The sequence below is a fragment of the Anopheles coustani genome, chromosome X (assembly GCF_943734705.1).
Source record: "Anopheles coustani chromosome X, idAnoCousDA_361_x.2, whole genome shotgun sequence".
NCBI lineage: Eukaryota > Metazoa > Arthropoda > Insecta > Diptera > Culicidae > Anopheles > Anopheles coustani.
The window spans coordinates 15,889,762-15,910,128 of NC_071290.1; the positions used below are offsets into that span (position 1 = coordinate 15,889,762).

At 49.4% G+C, this 20,367-nt stretch overlaps 1 protein-coding gene across 1 annotated transcript; it reads left to right on the top strand.

Moving 5' to 3' along the window:
• Window positions 1–987: 987 nt before the first annotated feature.
• On the top strand, window positions 988–14,146 carry LOC131269358 (cadherin-86C). Its single transcript, XM_058271708.1, has 13 exons — window positions 988–1,273; window positions 1,349–1,593; window positions 2,255–2,338; window positions 2,402–2,527; window positions 2,617–2,766; window positions 2,840–2,954; window positions 3,020–3,212; window positions 3,625–4,987; window positions 5,403–5,533; window positions 7,054–7,144; window positions 8,959–9,239; window positions 10,832–11,141; window positions 11,648–14,146. The coding sequence occupies exons 1-13, from the start codon at window positions 988–990 to the stop codon at window positions 14,144–14,146; spliced, it is 5,874 nt and encodes a 1,957-aa protein (XP_058127691.1).
• Window positions 14,147–20,367: the final 6,221 nt, after the last annotated feature.

The following is a 20,367-nucleotide window of genomic DNA, read 5'->3' on the forward strand; positions in this document are numbered from 1 at the left end:
ATGAAATCCACAAAGAATTCGAAGGAAATTTGTCTAAGAATCATACCAATGCAGTTAACCCTACCGGTGCATCTTACCCCACGCTCCCCTACATCCTCAACTGTCTTTCGGGAGTAGAGGACGGAGCGCTGGGCGGGATATCGCCGTGTGCGGTCAATCGGTCGGAGGGCCTTCGCCGTAGCCGAGTGCAATTGCGACTGACGTTGCAAAATATGGGCCTTTCAGCTTCGCGCATTAATGCTCCCACGCAGGGAGTGTCAAAGTCAAACACAAAACGCAAGCGTGCTGATACAGCTCTGGGGGGGTGGAAGTGACGGGAGAAGAGGTGGGCTGGAAATCTCCGACGGACTCGCAAAGCAGTATTCGACCGAAGCAGTTAAATCAACTGTGAGTTTGAAGCCTGCTCCGGTTGAATCCTTTCAACCTAAAAAACAATCTTCAATTTTTCAATGTTGTCATTACATTGGACTGAAATGAAAACATTGAAACATGAACGTATTACTGCGCACATATGCCCAAATACTTGAAGGATCGCTATGTGGAGCTATCAAAGCCAAAAGATTCAGAGTTGAGCCGAATAAAAGATGCACTAATGAGTTATTACAAAGTAAATGGCATTTACAATAGCTTGCTTTAGAGTTGTGCCTTTCGAATGTCTTGGGGGGATTTATTCCAATTAATTGATGAGTCTTTGAAGATCCGAATCACCAAACATTCTTGAAGCTTTCCGAATAAGCATGAATTTTAATAAACTTTAATGACAAAAGGGAGTCTTCCTACAAAAACTTGAACATTGATTTTGATGCAACATGAATCTTTGATTCATTCAGATTCATTATTCTGAATCTCAACTACTCAACACAAGAGTGTTGCAATCTTTCCAAACAAAGAATCAGCGAAAGAAAGTAATGAAATAAGATGTGTTTAGTGGTTTTCGAATATTTTGTAATGCTCTTCCATCTCTCTTTCTCACACAGCCATACAACGATGATACCCTGCGTCGGAGACTCCGAGCTTCAGCCTGCGGGAGTGTCCTTCGGAAGGCGAAGTAAACAGACGCACGACACGGGAAGGAGGCGGAGTGCGCTGACCCTCGCCTGCCTTGCCCTTGTCGTATGCTGGCCCGTGGTGGCCAGCCTCGACCCAAAGTTCGATCCGTCCACCCGGATGGGGCTCGTGCTGGTGCCGGCAGACGCGACCGTTGGATCCGTCATCTACCGGTTGCGGGCGACGGACGAGGAGTTCGAGTATCCGCTGCAGTTCGAGCTAGTCGGTAGGTGCCACGGTGTAGACCACCCTCCCGATTCCGTACGCATATTTGTTACCATCAAACTCCCTCCCTCCACAGGCGATGCATCCTCATCGACGGTACAGATCGAGTCGCTGCCGTGCACCAAATACAACTCGATCTGCCAGGCGAACGTGCTGCTGACCCGCCGGCTCGAGCCAGGCCGGTACTACGACTTCCAGGTGTCGGTGAAGGACACCAAGGGCGGAATGTCGGTGCAGAGCTGCTCGATAACGGCGACCAACTTCACCACGCCGCACGATGTGATCTTTCCGCACAAGGCCGGCATCATCATGGTGCCAGAGGTAGGTTCCATGCACATTGGAAGCTTGTTAACGCGACTTCATCCAAGGAGGGTATATGAATTATGCGGCGGAAACAGGATCTCTGCCTCAGAGACTTCTTTGAACCAGTCCAGTTATACAAAGTTTCATATTAAAGTTCGTTGGAGGGATTACGTTAACAAGTAGCTCTTTTCAGTGGGTCACCTCAGTACATTAAGACAGTAGAGTGAGCTACTAAGCGAAGTGACTCATGGACCACGTCCTTCAACCTCACTGGCAAGTGTTTTGTTTCAGGCAGTAAGGTTAGAAAAGTGAGCTAGATAGCTCATCAACTCACTACCCAACACTAGCTGGGACCTGCCTAGGAAAGGGTCGATGATCGCAAACCTGATACAGGCTCACATTCATCATGCGAATACATCGTTGACCCATTTTCGGACTGCAGTATGCAACGAGTGTCATTATAAATTCATCATCATCGTTTACCTCTTCGTGACATTCGATGGCATCAAGCAATCCGCAGGAAAAAATTGCAATTTTAGCTCCGGGTGGTTTTCTTGGTATTTGCTTTATAGACTGGAACAGATTTCTTAATGAAAGTTTATTTGATACGGATCGTAGTTGGAGTACAAAACGCCATTGGTTTACCCTAACAACGGATGTGTGTTCTCTCCCCTTACAGGACGCCAAAAAGGGCACCGAGCTCGACTACGTGCTGGCCAACAAGAATCCGTTGCTTCCAAAGTCGGTCTATCTTGAACTATGGGTAAGGGCGTGAATGTGAAGCATGGAGGCATCGAGGTTCTAAATGGATGTTTTACTTCCACAGGGTTCGCCACTGTTCGGCATCAGGCAAAAGATCATCACACCCGACACGACCGAGGGCACGATCTTCCTGCTCGGTCAGCTGGACTTCGAGAAGCAGGCGATGTACCACCTGACCGTGCTAGCCAATGTAAGTACCTCACGCCCAAATCTCTCCTTACATTGATGAGTATCTAAGCCAACAAGTGGTTTATGACATTCTTTCTTTGCGTACAAAAGGATGCGTATGCGGAACCGGGGCAAGACACGCGCAACATCGCCGGCCTAGAGGTGGTGGTCATTGTCGAGGACGTCCAGGATGTTCCTCCAGTCTTCACGGTGGCGCCACCTGTAACGCGACTCCCCGCTGGCCTGATACCGGGCGATAAGGTAAGCGACACCTGTCAAAGTTTTTCGATGTTCCGGAGATTTACGCAAATTCTCTTTATATGTTCCCACACAGGTCCTCCAGGTGCATGCGGAGGACGGTGATAAGGGAGTACCGCGTGAGATCCGGTACGGGCTGGTGTCAGAGGGCAACCCGTTCACGTCGTTCTTCGATATTAACGAAACCAGCGGTAGGCACGGGCAAGCCACAACCTGCAAAGTCACACACTCACGCTGTTTCTTTCTTCCGCTGTAGGGGAAATATCGCTGCTTCGCCCACTGGACGACATTCTGGCCCTGACGCACGCCGGTGACCCCGTACTGCTGACGGTGATCGCGGAGGAGGTGAAGGTTGCTCGGGACGAGCCGCCGGCAATGGCGACAACCGTACAGCTGGCATTCTTCCTGCCCGAGCGCAGCAACTCACCGCCATACTTTGAGAACGACCAGTGAGTATCAAGTCACTCAGCCTATACAGCCCTAAATCCGGCCGAATCGATCCACCGAGTTCAATCCGAATCACTGTTATGATACAGATCTCGATCCTAACTGATCTGAATATAGGTCCTAATGTTGGATTCCCGCCGGATTCCAAGGGATCGAAAGTCGGATTCTGGATCGGGAGTCTGGATTCGTTAGCAATTCTCCTCGAGCTCAATCCACATCCCTGTTATAACAGATATATATCCTAACTGATCTGGGTTTAGGTCCTTATGGATTCCACCCGGATTCCAAGGGATTTTAAGTAGGTGTTCTGTGTTGGGGGCGGATTCTAGATCGGGAGTCTGGTTTCGGAACTGGATTTCACAGTACAGTACCGCTCCCTTCTGATAATTCCTTGTTTTGTTTCGTTCGTTGTAGCTACGTGGCCCGTTTGGAAGAGAATGCAGCTCCCGGGACGGTGCTACCATTCACCGATCCGTACACGCCCCGCGTCATGGACGACGACGCGGGCAAGAACGGTGTGTTCTCGCTGACACTGCTCGGCAACAATGGCACGTTTGAGATTTCACCGAACGTCGCGGAGGGCCACGCCAACTTCGTTGTGCGCGTGCGTGACAACTCCCGGCTGGACTACGAGGCCGCAACCTACGTGCACTTCCAAATATTGGCACAGGAGCTTGGCCCGGCCACTAACCTCTCGACGCTGGTCAACGTCACCGTCTACCTGTCGGACGTGAACGACAACGCGCCGGTCTTTGAGCAGAGCGATTATCTCGTGGACCTGCCCGAGAACATGACGGCCGGAACGCGCGTCGTACAGGTGCACGCCACCGACGTCGACACGGCCGGGCTCGGTGGTCGAGTCCGCTACACGCAAATCCTGGGCGCTCAGAACACCTCGCTCCAGCTCGATCCGGCCTCCGGGCTCGTCACGGTCGCGCTCAGCAACCACGGCTTCGACCGGGAAGCGATGCCGGAGTATCACCTGTGGGTGGAGGCCCGCGACGACGATGGCATCGGCAACCGGGCGCAGGTCCCGCTCGTCATCCGGCTGATCGACGTCAACGACGAGACGCCCACGTTCGACAAGCCCCTGTACGAGTTCATCCTGTCCGCGGACCTGCGCAACTTCACCGCACCCGCCATCATCCACGCCACCGACCGGGACGCCGAGGCGCCCAACAACGAGGTCCGGTACGAGCTCATCTACGGCAACTACGAGAACAAGTTCTTCCTGCACCCGATCACCGGCGAGCTGCGGCTCAATGCGCCCCTCGTGCCCCGCACCACACAGAACCGCCGCCGCCGACGGCGGCAGAGCAACTCCGCGCCGACCGACACCGATTCTAGTCAGCAACAGCAGCAGAAGGATGCGGACGTGTTCGTCCTGACGGCGCGAGCCTTCGATCTCGGCGTGCCGGTGCGCTTCTCCACCACCACCGTGCGCGTGTACCCGCCCGAGAGCCGCACCCGCACCGTCACCTTCATCGTCCCGGGGCGCGATCCGGACCGCAAGAAGGTGCAGGACACGCTAGCCGACATCACCGGGGGTCGCGTCATCATCCAGGAGCTGCGGCCGTACACGTCCGGTGACGGCGGCATCCCTACAGATATTCTGGGCGGTGGCGGAGGAGGTGGCGCGAGTGCCACGGAGCGCTCGGTGGTTATCGCCACCATCCTCTACGACACCGACTCCGTCGTCGACATCGAGAAGATCCAGCAACGCCTCTCGATCAACGGCACGGTTACCAACATCATCAGCCAGGAGGAACGCAGTGCCGTAAGTAGAAACTAGTAATGAACTAAACTGCTCCGAAATAAGCTCCTTCTTGACATTACGTAATAGTGCTCTGGCTCCGGAGTTGTTAATTTGGAATCAGATCTTGTTCTTTTAGTACGGAGCTAGCTCCGAAGCCGTTAGTTCAGAACCGTTTGTTGGCTAATGCCGGAGCAAGCACTTCAACCCTGAGCCGGTTCCGGAGCCCATCAGTAGTAGATATTCATGTTTGAAATTTGAATCCCAAAGGATTCATGAATCAATCGGAATGACTCTTGGATGAAAGATTCATGTGATTGAGTCACCCCGAAAGATTCATAAGGCACAACACTAGTAGAATAGAAACCCTTTCGTTCAGCTCACATCCACCTCTACTAATACACACATCTCTCTGCTCCCCTCCTTCTCCCACCGACAGATCCTCTACAAAGCGGAAAATCGTGTCCTGTTTTGGCTGCTGATCTTCCTCGCAATTCTGCTGGCGCTCGGCATCCTGACGCTGCTGCTTTGCTGCATCTGCCCGCGGTGTCCCCTGAACGCCACCAACCGGTAAGTAGCGCCCTACCGATACGACCTACCACCTTCCCACCCCTTCTACCAGCCATCATTATCACCCCAATCGGTTGCGTAGGACCCTTCCCGTTCTTTGCCTTCCACCTCAAGCTCGCAGCTCGTCATCAGTGTTATCCAAACGGAACAGTCGCCTCACTCACTCACCTATACACTCACACGCCCTCGCACTTTCGGCTAGGTTCTTCCTTCCGGGTATGACCCCAGGTCATAAGCGGACCAAATGCTACCTGTTCTCGTAGACGCCCAACATATTCTAATGAAACCCATGATTGTAAGCAAACCTTTACGCTTTCCCAACACGCGGTTCTTCCGATCTTTCTTCGTCGCTCCATTTCCTCTGCTGCTCCTTTTGTTCCACTTTCATTTTACATTCAATTTACGAAACCATTTTAACGTGTTTACGTTTTGGTGAAGGGCCATTTTACATCGTGTTCCACTGCCATTCTTGTGTATTTTTATTTTAGTAGCTGTTTCTATCTACCTTCTCCTTCTATTTCTTCACCCGCGGGGAGTGTTGCAGTGTTCTAAACTACTCTACTTTATGTTTGCGCCTTCGGTATTTGTTTTCCGTTTATTCGATCCCTGGTTTTATGCCTTCCTGCACATTGCTTCACGTTTGGGGTTTCACTTTCTTACGTTTAGGCTATATTTATGTTACTAAGGGTTTTATTGTTTGCATGTTTGCGTATCCTTATTATATTTTTTGTTGTAAAAAACTACTTTCCCCTGGAAAACCCCAGTTTTCTAGTGTTACTTTACATTACCCGTGTCTAACAGCGAAAAGTTTGTTGGGTTTTGCTTTCACGTTGGGTTTCTGGTTCGTTCTTGGCCTTGCTTCGGTTGCCACAACTACTAACACACCTTCCACCTTCCTAACCGAGGAGAGGATCCATTGGCTTGCCCATCACAAGCGACATGCAAAAGGATAGGGGAAAATTTTGGGGAAATATTCAGCATTCACATCGAATAACAAGCGAGTTTCTGAGTCTGCAGTTGAATACATTTACCATTCGCGCTAAAGACAAACAAACAACCATTCCCTCACCACACCATTCCCACAAGCCAACTGCCTATGATCACGGACCGATTTTTCCGATTCCGGTTGGAAAAGGGGCGAACACCCGGTGGAAACTCCTGCGTTTCTGCAGGAAAAGTTTGTGCCCGGGAGCATCGAATTCACCACCACCTGAACTGAACTAAACCAATAATATGTGATGTTTCTCGAATTCTCTCTCTCTCTCTCTTTATCTCTCTTTCTCTCTCTTTCTATTTGTCTCTTTCTTTCTCTTCCTTCGCTCTCTCCTTCGACGTGTAATCTTGTAATCATGGCGACTCTGTGTCCTCATTCCTTTTTGTGTATTTGTGTGCGTGTGTGTGTTTTTTTTCCTCCCACTTTTTCCACCCCCAACCCCACTCCCTTCCCTCTTTTTTTATCACTCTCTCTATCACTCTTTCTCTCCCTCTATCGCTCTCAATGTCTTCGTTTGTTTTCCCAGAAAAAGAATACTTCGGGTGAATAATATCGAAGATGATGTACATCTTGTTCATAGAAAGCAAGGGCTTGGAAAACAATCCAAATCTGTGCAGGTAGTTTCGCATTTCTTCTTATGATCCCATACATACCACACCCGTACCCCATACCGGTGTTTCATGTTATACTAGCACAATCCCAACAAAGCCAAACTCGTTTCGTCCTCGACAAACGCCCGCACAAACTCCCACTCCCAAGTTTTCATGTCCCTTTTTCGGTTCTTTTCCGTTCATTCTCCTGTGCTTCTGCATGTTGTTGTCATTTTCCTGTTCCGTCAAAGTGTGTGTGTGTTTACGCGGTTTCAAAGGATGTACTAATTTTGCACACATTTAAGATCACAACTCCTGGTAGAATGGAACAAAAACCAAGCACCTTCACCCCGGGTTACGAGCACATGATGAATAGTTGATTAAAAACCAGTTATAACACAATGGCAATGCACACACACGCACACACGAGCGGCAAAAGGCAGAAGGTATCGGTAACATGCTTTGCCTGCAAAATCAAATTGCGTGTTAACAAAACAAATAAAAGAGTACATTACATTAGTGCATAGTACTTATCACTAAAACTGAACGTAACGTTTGCACCAAAGGGCACTTTTAACTGTATAATCACTCATCCATTGCATTACTTATCCCCACTGGGGGATTAAACGGAAAGTGTGGCTGTGTTGATCAACGCGTCTGTTAATCGGATCCCCAGCGGAGCCTTTTCTAACGCCGATTTCGTATAATCGCTCGAACGCGTTGGTCGAAGGCGTTACGGAGCGTTACCAGCTTTGAAACGATGTTTCTGTAGCTAGCTTTGAGTGTTTTTACAATTTATTGTTATTGTTGTGTACGCTTTGTCACTTTGTTATCTATAACCGTATGCTTCCTTGCTCGAAATGCTTGTCCGTCGCTTCAAAAGTAATCAAAATAGCAACAAAAATGTACGTATGTGTAACTTACAACCACGGTACGTGCCACGGTAACTCCATATAGTCAAATCAGACACGAAAAAAGGATTAGAATAGCTACGTAAAGGACCACAATCCTTACCACCACAGGTGTTGTTATCCAGATTCCATTTGAGCTTCATGTCGAAGCAAAGATACTGTAGTATGCCTTGCTTGTTTTTGCAACGTGCCTTGTGCATCCGTGTTTGTGTGAGTGTGTGTGCTTGTGTGTTTTTCCATACTTTAGCATTGTTGCCTTCCAAATTTAAATCCCATCCCGCAAGCCCCTATCCATCATTGCATACTTTGAAGCGAGACTCACCCGTTCTCCTTCTCTCTTCATTTGTTCGGTTTCCTTTTTTAAATTATATTTTTCTGTACCCACTCCTATTTTTCCTTAATTTTTTTTCTGTTTTGTTTGGTAAATCAATGGTTTATTTTTCTTTTTTTTTGTTTTCTTTCTTTCTATTTCTTCTTTTCTCCCCCTCCCCTTTCCGTTTCTACGTCCCCTACAAAACGATGATCTTGTGCTTTGTTTTTGCTCTTTTGGTTCTTCTTTGTTAAATGATATTCCTCGTAACGCACCAAACTTTGTTCGGGTTTGTTTTGCCATCTTCATTGGCATTTTCATGTGCTTAAAATTTTTACTGTTCGTACTCATCATACTCTTTCTCTCCGTTTCCTGCGTACATCCTCGTGCGCCCAATCGGATACTTTAACTACCATCCCCCTCATTTCATCCCGTCGCTCTGTGTCCCACTTCCCCGTTTTTTCCCATTTCACTCTCGTCACCATTAAAATATTGAAACACAACAAACAAACAAATAAACAAACAAAAAACACAAAACGAACCGTCATCATCACTTCCCATACCCACACATCTGTCACCGTCGATGTACGATCGTCGTCCACGACAAAACCCCATCGCAGGTCGCCGAATGGATGGGACGAAGAGAAGCCTGGTCAGCAGCGAATCGATCGACCGATTCCCGTACCAAGCCGACGCACTGGGAGTATCGAGGACGACGGGACATTGCCAAAGGCACACTAGCGGCGTCGGCGGACGCGGCCGGCGACGGGGGAGGTGACGTCGACGACGAGGGGCGCGACCGGCACGAGGACGACAGTGGCGGCGGTGGCGGCGGCGGCGGCGGCGGCGGACACGGTGGCAATGGGCGGCGGAAGTCGGAGAAGCATACGGTTAAAATTAGGTCAGTATGGCGCGTCATGGCGCCATCTTCGATGCGGATAGCTATCCCCTAATCCCTCTACCTTTCCCTTCCCTTCTCCACGCTGCCCTCCTTTACCTATCCTTAAGTATCCTTCGAGTGAATCATTCCCAACCCAGACGCGGAATGGTATTAACGAACTAAAACAAACAAACCATAGGATGAACCAAACACTGCGCTGATACCAAGTATGACAGAGCGCACCGACAACCACAGCTACCCCTGTAGCGGTTTTTTTTGCCGAAAGCTTAGCAAATATCAAACCCAATCCAATCCCATCTACCGAAGGCCGATCTCCAAGTCCTTTGCGCACACGGTAGCCATCTTTGATTTGTTACGGCGGGTGAGATTCTGTTTAACACCTCCAAAGGGGTATCGCCTCAACAAAATATACCCAACCTGATTAAGCGGTTACTCTCCTTCCCTTCGGCACGCTCTTACATGTTTGTGGTGGTAACGGAGGCGTAGTAGTAGTACTAGTGTACCGGTAGTAGTCGTAGCCAATTGTAGTAGCGCCCGCTGCCTATCGTCCCCCTTAGTATCCTGGTGGAAGTTAAAGGAATCCCTCTCCGAAGCGCGTTGGAAGTAGACCAGTGACGCGTTGCTTTCCTGTAGGCTTTATTGCGCGAGAATTGTGTTGCTGCTAAAGGTAGAGCCTCTCAGACATTCCTGAATTTAGAGCAAGCGATTGTGGCACAAAAGTGGCGTCCATGTTGGTTTCAGGAATTTGGATAGGAACTCATATAAAGGACTAAAAAACAGCTCAAGAGCACACGTAGAATACATGCCTCAGTCTGTTGCATATGTTTACGACGTATTGTTCATACTCTTTCGACATGTGCATAACGATTTTGGTGGCTCGAAGTGCAAATACTTTGGTAGAGAAATACTATCCATTAATTGCAGTGTGTTCAAGGTTTTCTTTCAATCCGTGTGCGAAGTAGAAGGCTTCAAACGTGGAAGATAATCCAGATCACGGCTTTTCCCGGAAGTGTAGATTCTTCTATTACTATAATCTGAGAGATTGAAGTTATCGGCTCAATGCCAAACAATGTCAATAGCAGTCTGATTGGTTCATACCCTTCATTTTGATTAAAGTATAACCTGGTTATATCCGAAATCCTCTGGAGCAGTATTAGACTTGAGTCATGAGGGTTTGTCGTACGGGTTTCTACCAATTCATTAGAGCTCGAGGTCAACGTATTTCTTCGAATTCATTCGATTCTCCTGAAGACGAAATTCTGACCAATCGGACCTTGGATTAGAAATAGCCCGCCAATAAAGCACTGATTCAAATTACAGTGCATGAAGAGGCTCTTTTAGAGTGATCAAATTTCTAACTGGAGTAGAATGGAGTGGTTTCTTCTGCTACTAACCGTTTCGAGGATTAGCTAAGACATAGCTACTGGCGGTAAATGACAGTGGCTCGTAGCTACAGGCTGATAACGTTAAGGCTAGTGGCGCCGTGTTGAATCCTAAAGATTCCCGTTCTGAAACCGACCTACTGCGCTGGAGGATACTGTTGAGGAGTGGCATTGGCTTCATAAGCGTCTGAACATCGTCTCGTTTCGCAGGAGTGACATGAAGAACAAGTCGGCGAAGGACGACGCGCACCTGCACCGGTCGCGCACGAACCTGCTGAACGCGGACCGGGACATGTACGTGGAGGACGTGGATGAGCACGATCCGGAGTATCAGTCGCTGAAGCGCATCCACCACCACCATCACCATCATGCGGGCGGGGGCGGCGGTGGTGGCGGAAAGCCAGCCATCGACCACGAGCCGCTCCCGATCGACGACGACTCGATGCGACGGCACGAGCTGGACAGGGGCAGTGACTTGAACTACGAGCGTCGTGGCAGCTTCAAACGCCAGGGGCACGCGGTAAGAGACTCAAAGGCTAGGGATGGGAATAACGAGTCAGTAACGCGAGTCGATTCACAGTGAGTGAGTTGGACCAGCTTTAATTCACTCAGCAAGGTTTGGCTTGCTCGGAATGATTTCACTTAGTGAGAATGATTAGGCTGACTAAGAATGATTGGACCTAGTGAGAATGATTTGGCTCACTCAGTACTCGTACAGTACACTCGGAGAGTGGTTGAACTCCCTAAGAGGGACGCTCTTTTAAATCATTCTCAATGAGCCAATTCATTCTTCCTGGGTCGAATCATGAACCTAACTCTCTTCACTGAGTAATAGCATTCTGAGTGAGATAAATCATTCTGACTTATCGTAAATGAGCCAAAATAAATAACCTTGGTGAATCAGAATCGATGCACTCATTGTGACGAAGTGAATCACTCACTCACTTTGAATCACTTAACGGAGAATCCCGAGTCCTGTGGAGGCTGGACCTAACTAATCCACTCTCCCTCCTCTCCGCCCTCTAGGTACCCGCAACGCTGGTCACCCACCCGGGAGACGAACACGCGGAACCACGGGATCAGTACTTCATTAAGGATGGGAACGCGGAGATCCTGCGGCTAATTACGCGCGGTCGCCACGACGAGGAGAACATCTACGTGAACATACCGCCCCAGCCGCAGCAGCAGCAGCAACAGCAGCGTGGAGGTGTGGCAGCGGTTGGAGGCGGTGGTGGAGGGGGCGCCCAGCCGCAGTACATCATGGTGGACAACGGCGGCAAGGAGATCCTGATGCGGCGCTACATCGAGGAGCAGGCGAACGGGAAGCAGATCATCCGCGAGCACTACCAGCTGCTGCCGGGCACCACCTTCATCCAGACCATGCCGAACGAGGTGCCGGGGGCGGGCGGCGGGCGGGGCGGACCGGGCGTGCGCGGAGAGCACGTGACGGAGGTGAAGATCAGTGCGGTGAAGGGTTCGCACCAGCGGCTCGCGGACGACGACGACGAAGACGAGGACGCGGTGGACGGGATGAAGCCGGCCGTGTCGACGCACTCGCTGATCCACCAGGAGCTGGAGCACTCGCTGAAGCAGCAGAACGCGCTGCTCCGCCAGATCCTGCTCGAGAAGGAGAAGCTCGAGGAGAAGTACACGCAGTACGAGCAGGCGCTCGAGACGCAGTCGCTGCCGTGCCAGTCGCTGGCGGTGGTGGTGGCGGCGACCCAGACCGACTGCGACACCGGCACGCAGACGGACCCGGTGCGTGGGGGAGGTGGTGGAGGAGGCCGGTGGAATCGGCGGCGCACCCGCAGCGAGAACGACGACTCGCTGTCGGAGGACGAGTACGAGTACGTGCGCTATAGTCCGCCGGACAGCCCGGACGGCGTGTACCTGATCAAGCGCCGGCGCCACCGGAAGAAGTCCAAGACGTACATGCGGGCGGGTGGGGAGGGGCAGGGCAGCGGCGGCGACTCGACGGGGGGCGAGCGGGGTAGGGCGAACCGGAGCCGGGTGGTGATGGTCGAGTCGGTGAAGCGCAAGATCCGCACGCCGATCCAGGAGGAGGACGACGAGCTGCTGCTGCATCAGCACCACCATCACCACCACAGCAACCACCACTACCAGCACCAGCGCCACCAGCCGGGCGGGGGTGCGGGGAGCCGGGGCCGGACGGGCCCGGGGCGCGGTAACGCCCATCAGGAGACGCGCACCAGCATCCTGCGCCGGAAGCGCAACGAGGAGCTGTCGCGCGCGAAGGAGGGCAAGGAGGGGCAGGCGCCCCGGCTGAAGCGGGACGTGCTGCTGGAGATCTCCGACTCGCTGCCCGGTGCCAGCGGCGCCCCGCCCCCCACCGGGCGGCGCAAGAAGGTGTACCGCAAGAACGTCAAGTACTACGAGGACTCGGACGGCTCGGAGAAGGAGGTGGTGGTGCAGAAGAACTACTTCTCCGCCGACAGCCTGGACGAGATCACGTCCGACGTCGAGGACTACCGCTACTCGGTGACGAAGACGAGCAAGTCGGTGACGGTGTCACCGAAGGCGGGCGGGGCGCGGGCGCCCGACGAGAAGAAGGAGACGACGACCACCACGCGCATCCGGCTGACGACGTCCGAGTCGCCGGCAGCACCTGCGCCGGGGAAGGCGCCGGCACCGAAGCCGCCGCGCCTCAGCAAGTCCGTGTCGCGGGAGGAGGAGCTGAACGAGCACGAGCGCGACCATGCGGTCAACCCGAAGTACATGGACTGGTACTACAACCTCGGCAAGGAGTCGGACTCGCTGGAGAAGCAGCGGAAGCCGCCGGCGGCCGGCGGCAATGCGACGCAAACGCTGACCAGCACCACCACCACCACCAGCTCGACGACGACCATCACGGCGGGGGCGGGAGCGGGGGCGAAGAAGAAGGCACCGCCGGCCGGGTCGAGCGTGGAGGAGCCGGGGGCGAAGGGGGCAACGCCGGCCCAGAAGCCTGAACCGGCGCCTCGCACCAGCCCCCCGACGAAGGAGACGGCCCGCCTCCTCAAGGAGGACCTGCAGCACGCGCGGAAGGTGGGCACGCAGGGCGCGGAACCGGGCAGCCACCCGCTGCTGCAGCACTCCGAGCATCGCTTCGAGGCGGAGTACGACCCGACGCCGCAGATTCCGGCCCCGCCGGACAAGCTGCCGCACTACCTCTACCCAGAGACGCCGCCCATCGTCAGCCGCGACAACAAGGTGCAGATCAAGATTGTCGACTCCTCATCAGTGGCCCAGGCGCCACCACCGCCACCAACCGTCGGGCCCGCCAAGGAGCAAGGGGCGGCGGGGCGCTCGAAGCCGGCCCAGTCGGCCGCCTCCAACTCCAAGACGCTGAACGTGTCGACACTCGAGGACGACCACGACTCCGGCATCGCGATGAACTCGCTGCTCAACACCAAGGGCAAGAGCCGGAACCGGATCGCGGACAAGAAGAGCATCTTCACCATCGCCTACGACGACGTGCGCATCCGGCAGATCCGCTCCGAGAGCGACACCCCGCCGTTCTCCTAACGGCGCGAGTCGAGCCGCCAGCGGCGGCGGCTTGCTCGTCCCAAGCGGCGCAGTGATTAACAACCGTCCAGGACCTAAGCTATAGGGAGGATAGTTCCCACAGGACCGAGCCGTTTAGACCCTAGGTGCCGCGTGTAGACTCGTGTAGCGGTAGAGGTACGCCTCCCATCAGTACAAAACAGCAGCCCGCGCCTAACCGGACGCCATTTTGACGACGCGGACCGACAACCACACCATTATATACACTTAGAGAACGCTGCCTGCTGCCCCAGACACAACCGTCTTTGCGACAACTGCCATATTTGTGGTGTTCCCGGGTGTGCGTTTCTAGTTGGCCCCCGATACGCTTCATTCATTTGACGTTTGGCGCCACTACCCTCCCCCTCACTCCCCCGTAGGGCTGAGTAGATTATTCCCGGTAGGGCACACCACGCAACTTAGGTGCGAGCATCCTTTTAGACATCGCAAAAGAACAAACAAACAAACAAGTCTTCTATGGTACATACCGACACCGACGTAGATATTTTACAGACATAATGTAGAACCCCTAGCTATATGTATGTATACTTTTTTTTATTATTATTATATTGTTTTAGAAGTCCAGAACTTGTGCACACATTACTCTGTAGTTCGTTTCTTCGTTTCTTCGTAGCGGAGCGTAGGCTATAATGTATAGTTCAAGTATGTTAAGACCGCTCGAGCGGCGCCTCGCGGAGGGCGAGCAGGAAGGTTAGGAATCGTTTAGCAAAAACAAAAAAATATGGCGGCACAAACTGCGGCATCAAACCTGTCACACAACTGTACATATGGCGGGAGGATCGCGTGAGCGTGTTGATATAGCCCGGTGCGGGCGCAAATGCTCTGCATGAGTGGCATACTAGTTGCAGTTATTGGAAGCGGGGATGCGAGGAGAAGCAACGCATCGTAGGAGCGTATACAGTAGAACTAAAACTTAGACAGCGCGGTGTGCAACAATTGTGTAAAAGAAGTAAAACTCCTTTCAATGGGTAGAGATGATTTGTATTGTACTGCGAGTAGCTGCGCGGTATTGAGCACTCTTTTAATGGTAAGGAAGGCGAGTTGGGTCGAGGCGGCAACCGCTAGGAAGGACATTAGTAGCACACCATGTGTGAGTGCTGGCAATGAAAATGATCAATAAAAAGCCCTGTATTTTTTCTAATCAAAAATCCAACCTGTTCGATGTGCGACGCAGCGAAAGAACACCGCTCTGAAAGGCCTCTGGAATACGCTATTGTAACAAACTCGCTTGCGAAGATTGGACCTGTGTCTTACTGTGAGAGGCTAACCCAAATCCCGGCTATTCTGATATGATATCGGCTCACTGGTTTAAGACATGCTCCTCCAGGGGAGTCCTCGTCGTTTCGACCCCTGAGGATGCTCAACGGAGCGCCTCATACTCGATAGGCTCAAGGAGCATTTAGAGGCTGCGGACAACCCTGGCCTTCATCCGGCGCAGTATGGATTCCGTCGAGGTCGATCGACGACACAGGCAACCATGAGAGTCGTTAGCGAGACGTCGCAGAGTTCTGTCGCTGGACACCATGGAGCCGGACACCAGACCACTACCTGGTGGTGGTGGCACTCGACTCGATGAGATCGCTGCAGCGGCCCAGTACATGAAGGTCCCACCCGGCCTGCAGAGGATGCTTGCTAGTTGGATGTGTGATCGTCAACTCGTCTTCGACTCCAGCGAGAGACTCAGCGTCGAGGCACCTGAGTGACGGTGTTCCACAGGGGTCGATCCTCCCTTTGAAATATCATGTCTCTCCAGCAGCGGCTCTAACGGTAAGTGGACTAACCGGCCGCGGGGGGCCCCGAGCTGTCTGGGGGCCCCGAGGGCAATGTGGATCACACAAATTCAAAGCAGGATTTCAGCAAATCAAGGAAGCGCTAAATAAAATAGTTACTGACGAAATAAAAAAACTGGGAAGAATTCACGAAGCAAAATCATTGTTAATAAACATGTCTAAATTTGAAATTTATTTAATGACCATAATCTGCAATACAATTTTGCAAAGAATGAATGCGACCAATAAGTCACTACAACCAGTAGGGAAAGGGAAGCTACAAGAATAACTGGCTTATCGTTTGATTCGAATGAGCGAATTCGAAAAGGAACAAACAAAAATCTGAATGTTTTCAGAGTCAATACCTTCTACAGCATTTGCGATAATGTAACTGCCCAAATAGCTCAAAGAGCAGACAAATACGAACAAACCATTGAACCGTTTAAAATATTTGTTGACTTGAATTCATCAAAAGAACAATTTTAATGTAAATTGTTTGATGTAAAAAAATGATGTAAATTGTTAGGAAGATAAAATCGAACAATTTTTATTGTTTATCAAAGAAAATAATATAGCAGTTGGTTTGCAAAATGTACAAAAAAAATTAAACGAGCTTCTTCCTCAAAATAATATAAATTTAACAAATTTCTACCGTGTGAGCAACGAAATGTCCTGCACTTTACCAAACATTGAGGTAATTCTAAAAATTCTATTAACAATACCAGTTTCGAATTCCTCAGGAGAAAGATCGTTTTCTGTCTTGAAAAGGGTAAAAAACTATTTGCATAATTCGATAGGTGAAACAAAATTGAAAAGTTTAGCAATACTTTATATCGAACAGGAATTTTCAGATAATATTGATGCAACAGACATCATAAATGACTTTGCCTGGAAGAAATGTCGAAAAAAAAATTATTTAGAACTTACACTTACTTTAGGATTTACAAGCGAGCAATATTTCGTTTATTTGAATAGATTAATATCTGAATTTTCATCCTGCCTGTTCCATAATTTCAATTTTATGTTTGCATTATTTGTAAATCAATAAATCTTTTAAAAATAATTTCATAATCTTGATTCTTTCTCGAATTGTAAAAAACACATAATTTTTTGAGTAAAAGAAACAATATAACGTAATTAAATCCTGCATACACTCAATCTTTAACAAATGAACAAAAAAATTTAAAAAAAACTTAAAGGACTAAACGGCAGATGCATCGCTTACATATAATATTTGTAAAAATCAAAACCTAAAGATTGATCAAAGGGGCCCTGTTTGATTTTCCGCGTGGGGCCTCCTAATTTGTTAATCCGCCACTGTGTCTCTCGGTCGAGCTCGGGCCTTTTTTCGACTTTTTTTTTCTATTTTCTAGCTTTTTCCTGTTAACTCTAGCGCTGTTATTTACTGCAGAAGTTGCTGTTAACGTCAACAAAGACCGGAAGCAAAGCCTCCGACTGCATTAAGAGACACCTTTACACCTTCGGCTTGAGTTCAAGTTCCTTTTTTTTATTTTAGAGACTTTGAACTCTCCGGTCATTCGTCTCTGTTGAGTTCAAGTGGGATTTTATTTGTCAATTTTACATTCATATACCTAAAGTTCTTAGTTATATATCTCGTTTACGAGCTATGTTTTCTCTTGCTCTACACTCGCCACGCCCGTTAGTTGACCTGATTAAGAGCGCTGGTTTGTTATCCAACTATGCGAAAGCCTGCATTTAGTTTATTATGCTGTCATCGACAATTACTGAAGTAACAATCCATATTTGAAAACTCAGTTTGGCGGGAATCAAAGAAGAGCGTGTGAAAGCAAACAAACATTTCGGCCGAAAGATACTCCTTTGCTGGCCAGCAACAAATTGTTCCAACTCGAACATAGAACACCAAAGAACAACATTGCAAAATCTTGTTTACGCCCCCATTGGGAAAACCATGGGTATCGGGCCCCGTGTTAACAACCAGCTTATTTGATAGTCTGATTATGCAAGCGACGTCGGCGGCGTAATGTGAACAACGCCTTGTCGACGGTGCAACTTTTTTTTACCAACGCGGCCGGTAGAACGGTTAACGATGAAAAACCGACTTCCGTTCGAGACAGACAGGCTGACCCAAAAATGTAGGTTCCCAGAGAAATTGGAGAAGTTACATATGAAAGCAAAGCAAAAAACCTTTCAGGTGATGACCATACGATAACACCTGTAAACAAGGGGAAAGGAGACGGGGACAGGGGGAGGGGGGGGGGAGGAGACTAGGGGTAGGAAAAGTACTATTTAAGAGTCCGCAAATGGTGAACAAGGAGTCAAACGCAATGGAGACCCTGAGGAAAATTTACCATTCGCTAGAAGCAGGAGACCCGAGTGAGGATTACGGCGAGCGTTGGGGGAAGTACCCAGTCCCCGAAAAGTGCTACGACTATAGTCACGGTATACTAGAAACCCATAAGGAGCTGGATCCGTCGCCGACACTCGTGGAGTCGGCAAGGGCGTACGCCGCCGGGTACATGCGTATCCGTCAGGCGTAGGCGATAGTAGCAGACGAAGGCTACGAACTCATTCGAAAATCCCTGGAGGGATAAACATGGAAGAGAAGAGAAGACGAGCATCGATGGAGTGCTCCAGTGACTGGTGTGAAGAAGAAAAGCGAATAAAGAGGAGAGGAAGAGAAAAATGAAATAACTTGTTTACGGGAAAACTTTTTTTACGAATGAAAAGTAATCACAAAAAAAAGCGATATCACAAAAACTATAGCATGAAAGAAAAAAAGAAAATTAGTAAAAAGGCAATAAATTCCTCTCCCAAAACTCAATTTCATAAATGATGTCGCTACATCATAAATTTACAAAACCGAAAGAAAAAAAAATAGAGGATGGTCAATGAATTATTTAAATAACATTATTTGAAAAAAAATAGAGGATAAAATATATGTAAAAAAAGGGAACAATTCAATTGTAGATTAGGAAATAAGAAGGGCGCAAACTAGCGGAAATTAACGTTTAACTAGCTACCACTAAATTCTCGGAAAGAATTAATAGGGTGTTTGCATAAAGAGAATATTGAAGATACACCTCTACAGATATAGTAACAATTTAAACTTACAACTTAGTATGTAAAATAAATTTACCCTCAAATCAAACCGGTTGGTTCTTTTAACGGAAAGGCAACGGTTCAACGGTTTGTCATCGCATTGCATACCTTTAGGCGGAAATGTGAAAAATTGCGTTAGCACGATAATTGTTGATGAAGTTGTTTCATAAAATAGTATCTGAGCCTTGTTTTTCAACAACTAATAAATAGACCAAGCTTCCATAAAAATGCAAATGAATGCAGTTCTAGCAAAACATTAATCACCGAAGGCAACGGCTCGAGATTAATTTCAAATCGGTCCAGCGGACGCATCCAGCCGCCCTTGATCTTCATGGAAACGTCATCATGCTAGGAACGCAGTTGGAGAAAAAGCAGTTTGTTGCAGTTGAAAACAGATTGTTGAGTTTCAACAAAGTCATACATTCAACGAAACGCTCCTTGTTGAGCTAACAGTGAAGAAAACTCCATCCCTTACCGAAGTAAACAGCGTGATGCATTTCAAAATGTGTTAACCGGTACATCGTTCGCTTTACTAGTAGGCTTTGAGCGAAACGTCATCGCGTGAGGGTGGGACGCAGCTGGTTGTAGCTTACAATAGGTACATTTTAATAAAATTATAAATAAGTAAAGCCTATAAACAATCGATGGGGGAGCTACTAACGATCGGATCAACGTTTTTTCACAGCGCAGCAGAACAGTCTAAGCAGCGGAACAGCCATGTCGGAACGGATGAAGAAGATGGGTTTCCGCGTACTGCAATGGATGCTGCGCTGGGTCTACCGGTTTTCACTCTATGTATCGAAAAACGCCAGCTACTACATCGACTACCTCGGGGAGCGTATTTGGTTCCAAGGCGATTGGGCGCTGGAAAATCGCGTGGAAATTGTTCACGATGACGAATTGTAAAAAAATAAAACGACAACCAGTGCTCTGACCTTGAGCAGAGCAGCCAATCGGCACCGTCCGGTTTGTAACGGCAAAATTATAAAACATGTAAAACGTAAACAAACAAATAGGTTAAGTAGATAGGTAATTCCGTTCGGAAGGCTAGTGCTTCGCAGTCAAGATACCACTCGATTGGTTCCAACACGTAAAAGAGCCCAGCAGAACGTGGTTGAGCACTTCATTGATGGAATAAATACCGGGGGGAAACAAACCTGACACACCGGTTTCCGTGGATTGCGTTGGGATTAACGGGTGTTTATTGCAAAAGCCAAAGGTGTTGTTTCTGCAGAGAAAATAAATGTACGAGATTTGATTATAACAGGTTCGTATGAAGTACCGGTGGGCTCTTCTCCTGACATGATAGTATAGTATCTTGAGTGGCCACTT

What these genes read in the sequence shown, in the direction of transcription:
- LOC131269358 (XM_058271708.1), top strand. Translation starts at nt 988, where the DNA reads ATGATACCCTGCGTCGGAGACTCCGAGCTTCAGCCTGCGGGAGTGTCC. An exon ending in CGGTCTATCTTGAACTATGG is followed by an intron (nt 2,339 to 2,401) that starts GTAAGGGCGTGA and finishes TTACTTCCACAG; the next exon opens with GGTTCGCCACTGTTCGGCAT. An exon ending in AACAATCCAAATCTGTGCAG is followed by an intron (nt 7,145 to 8,958) that starts GTAGTTTCGCAT and finishes ACCCCATCGCAG; the next exon opens with GTCGCCGAATGGATGGGACG.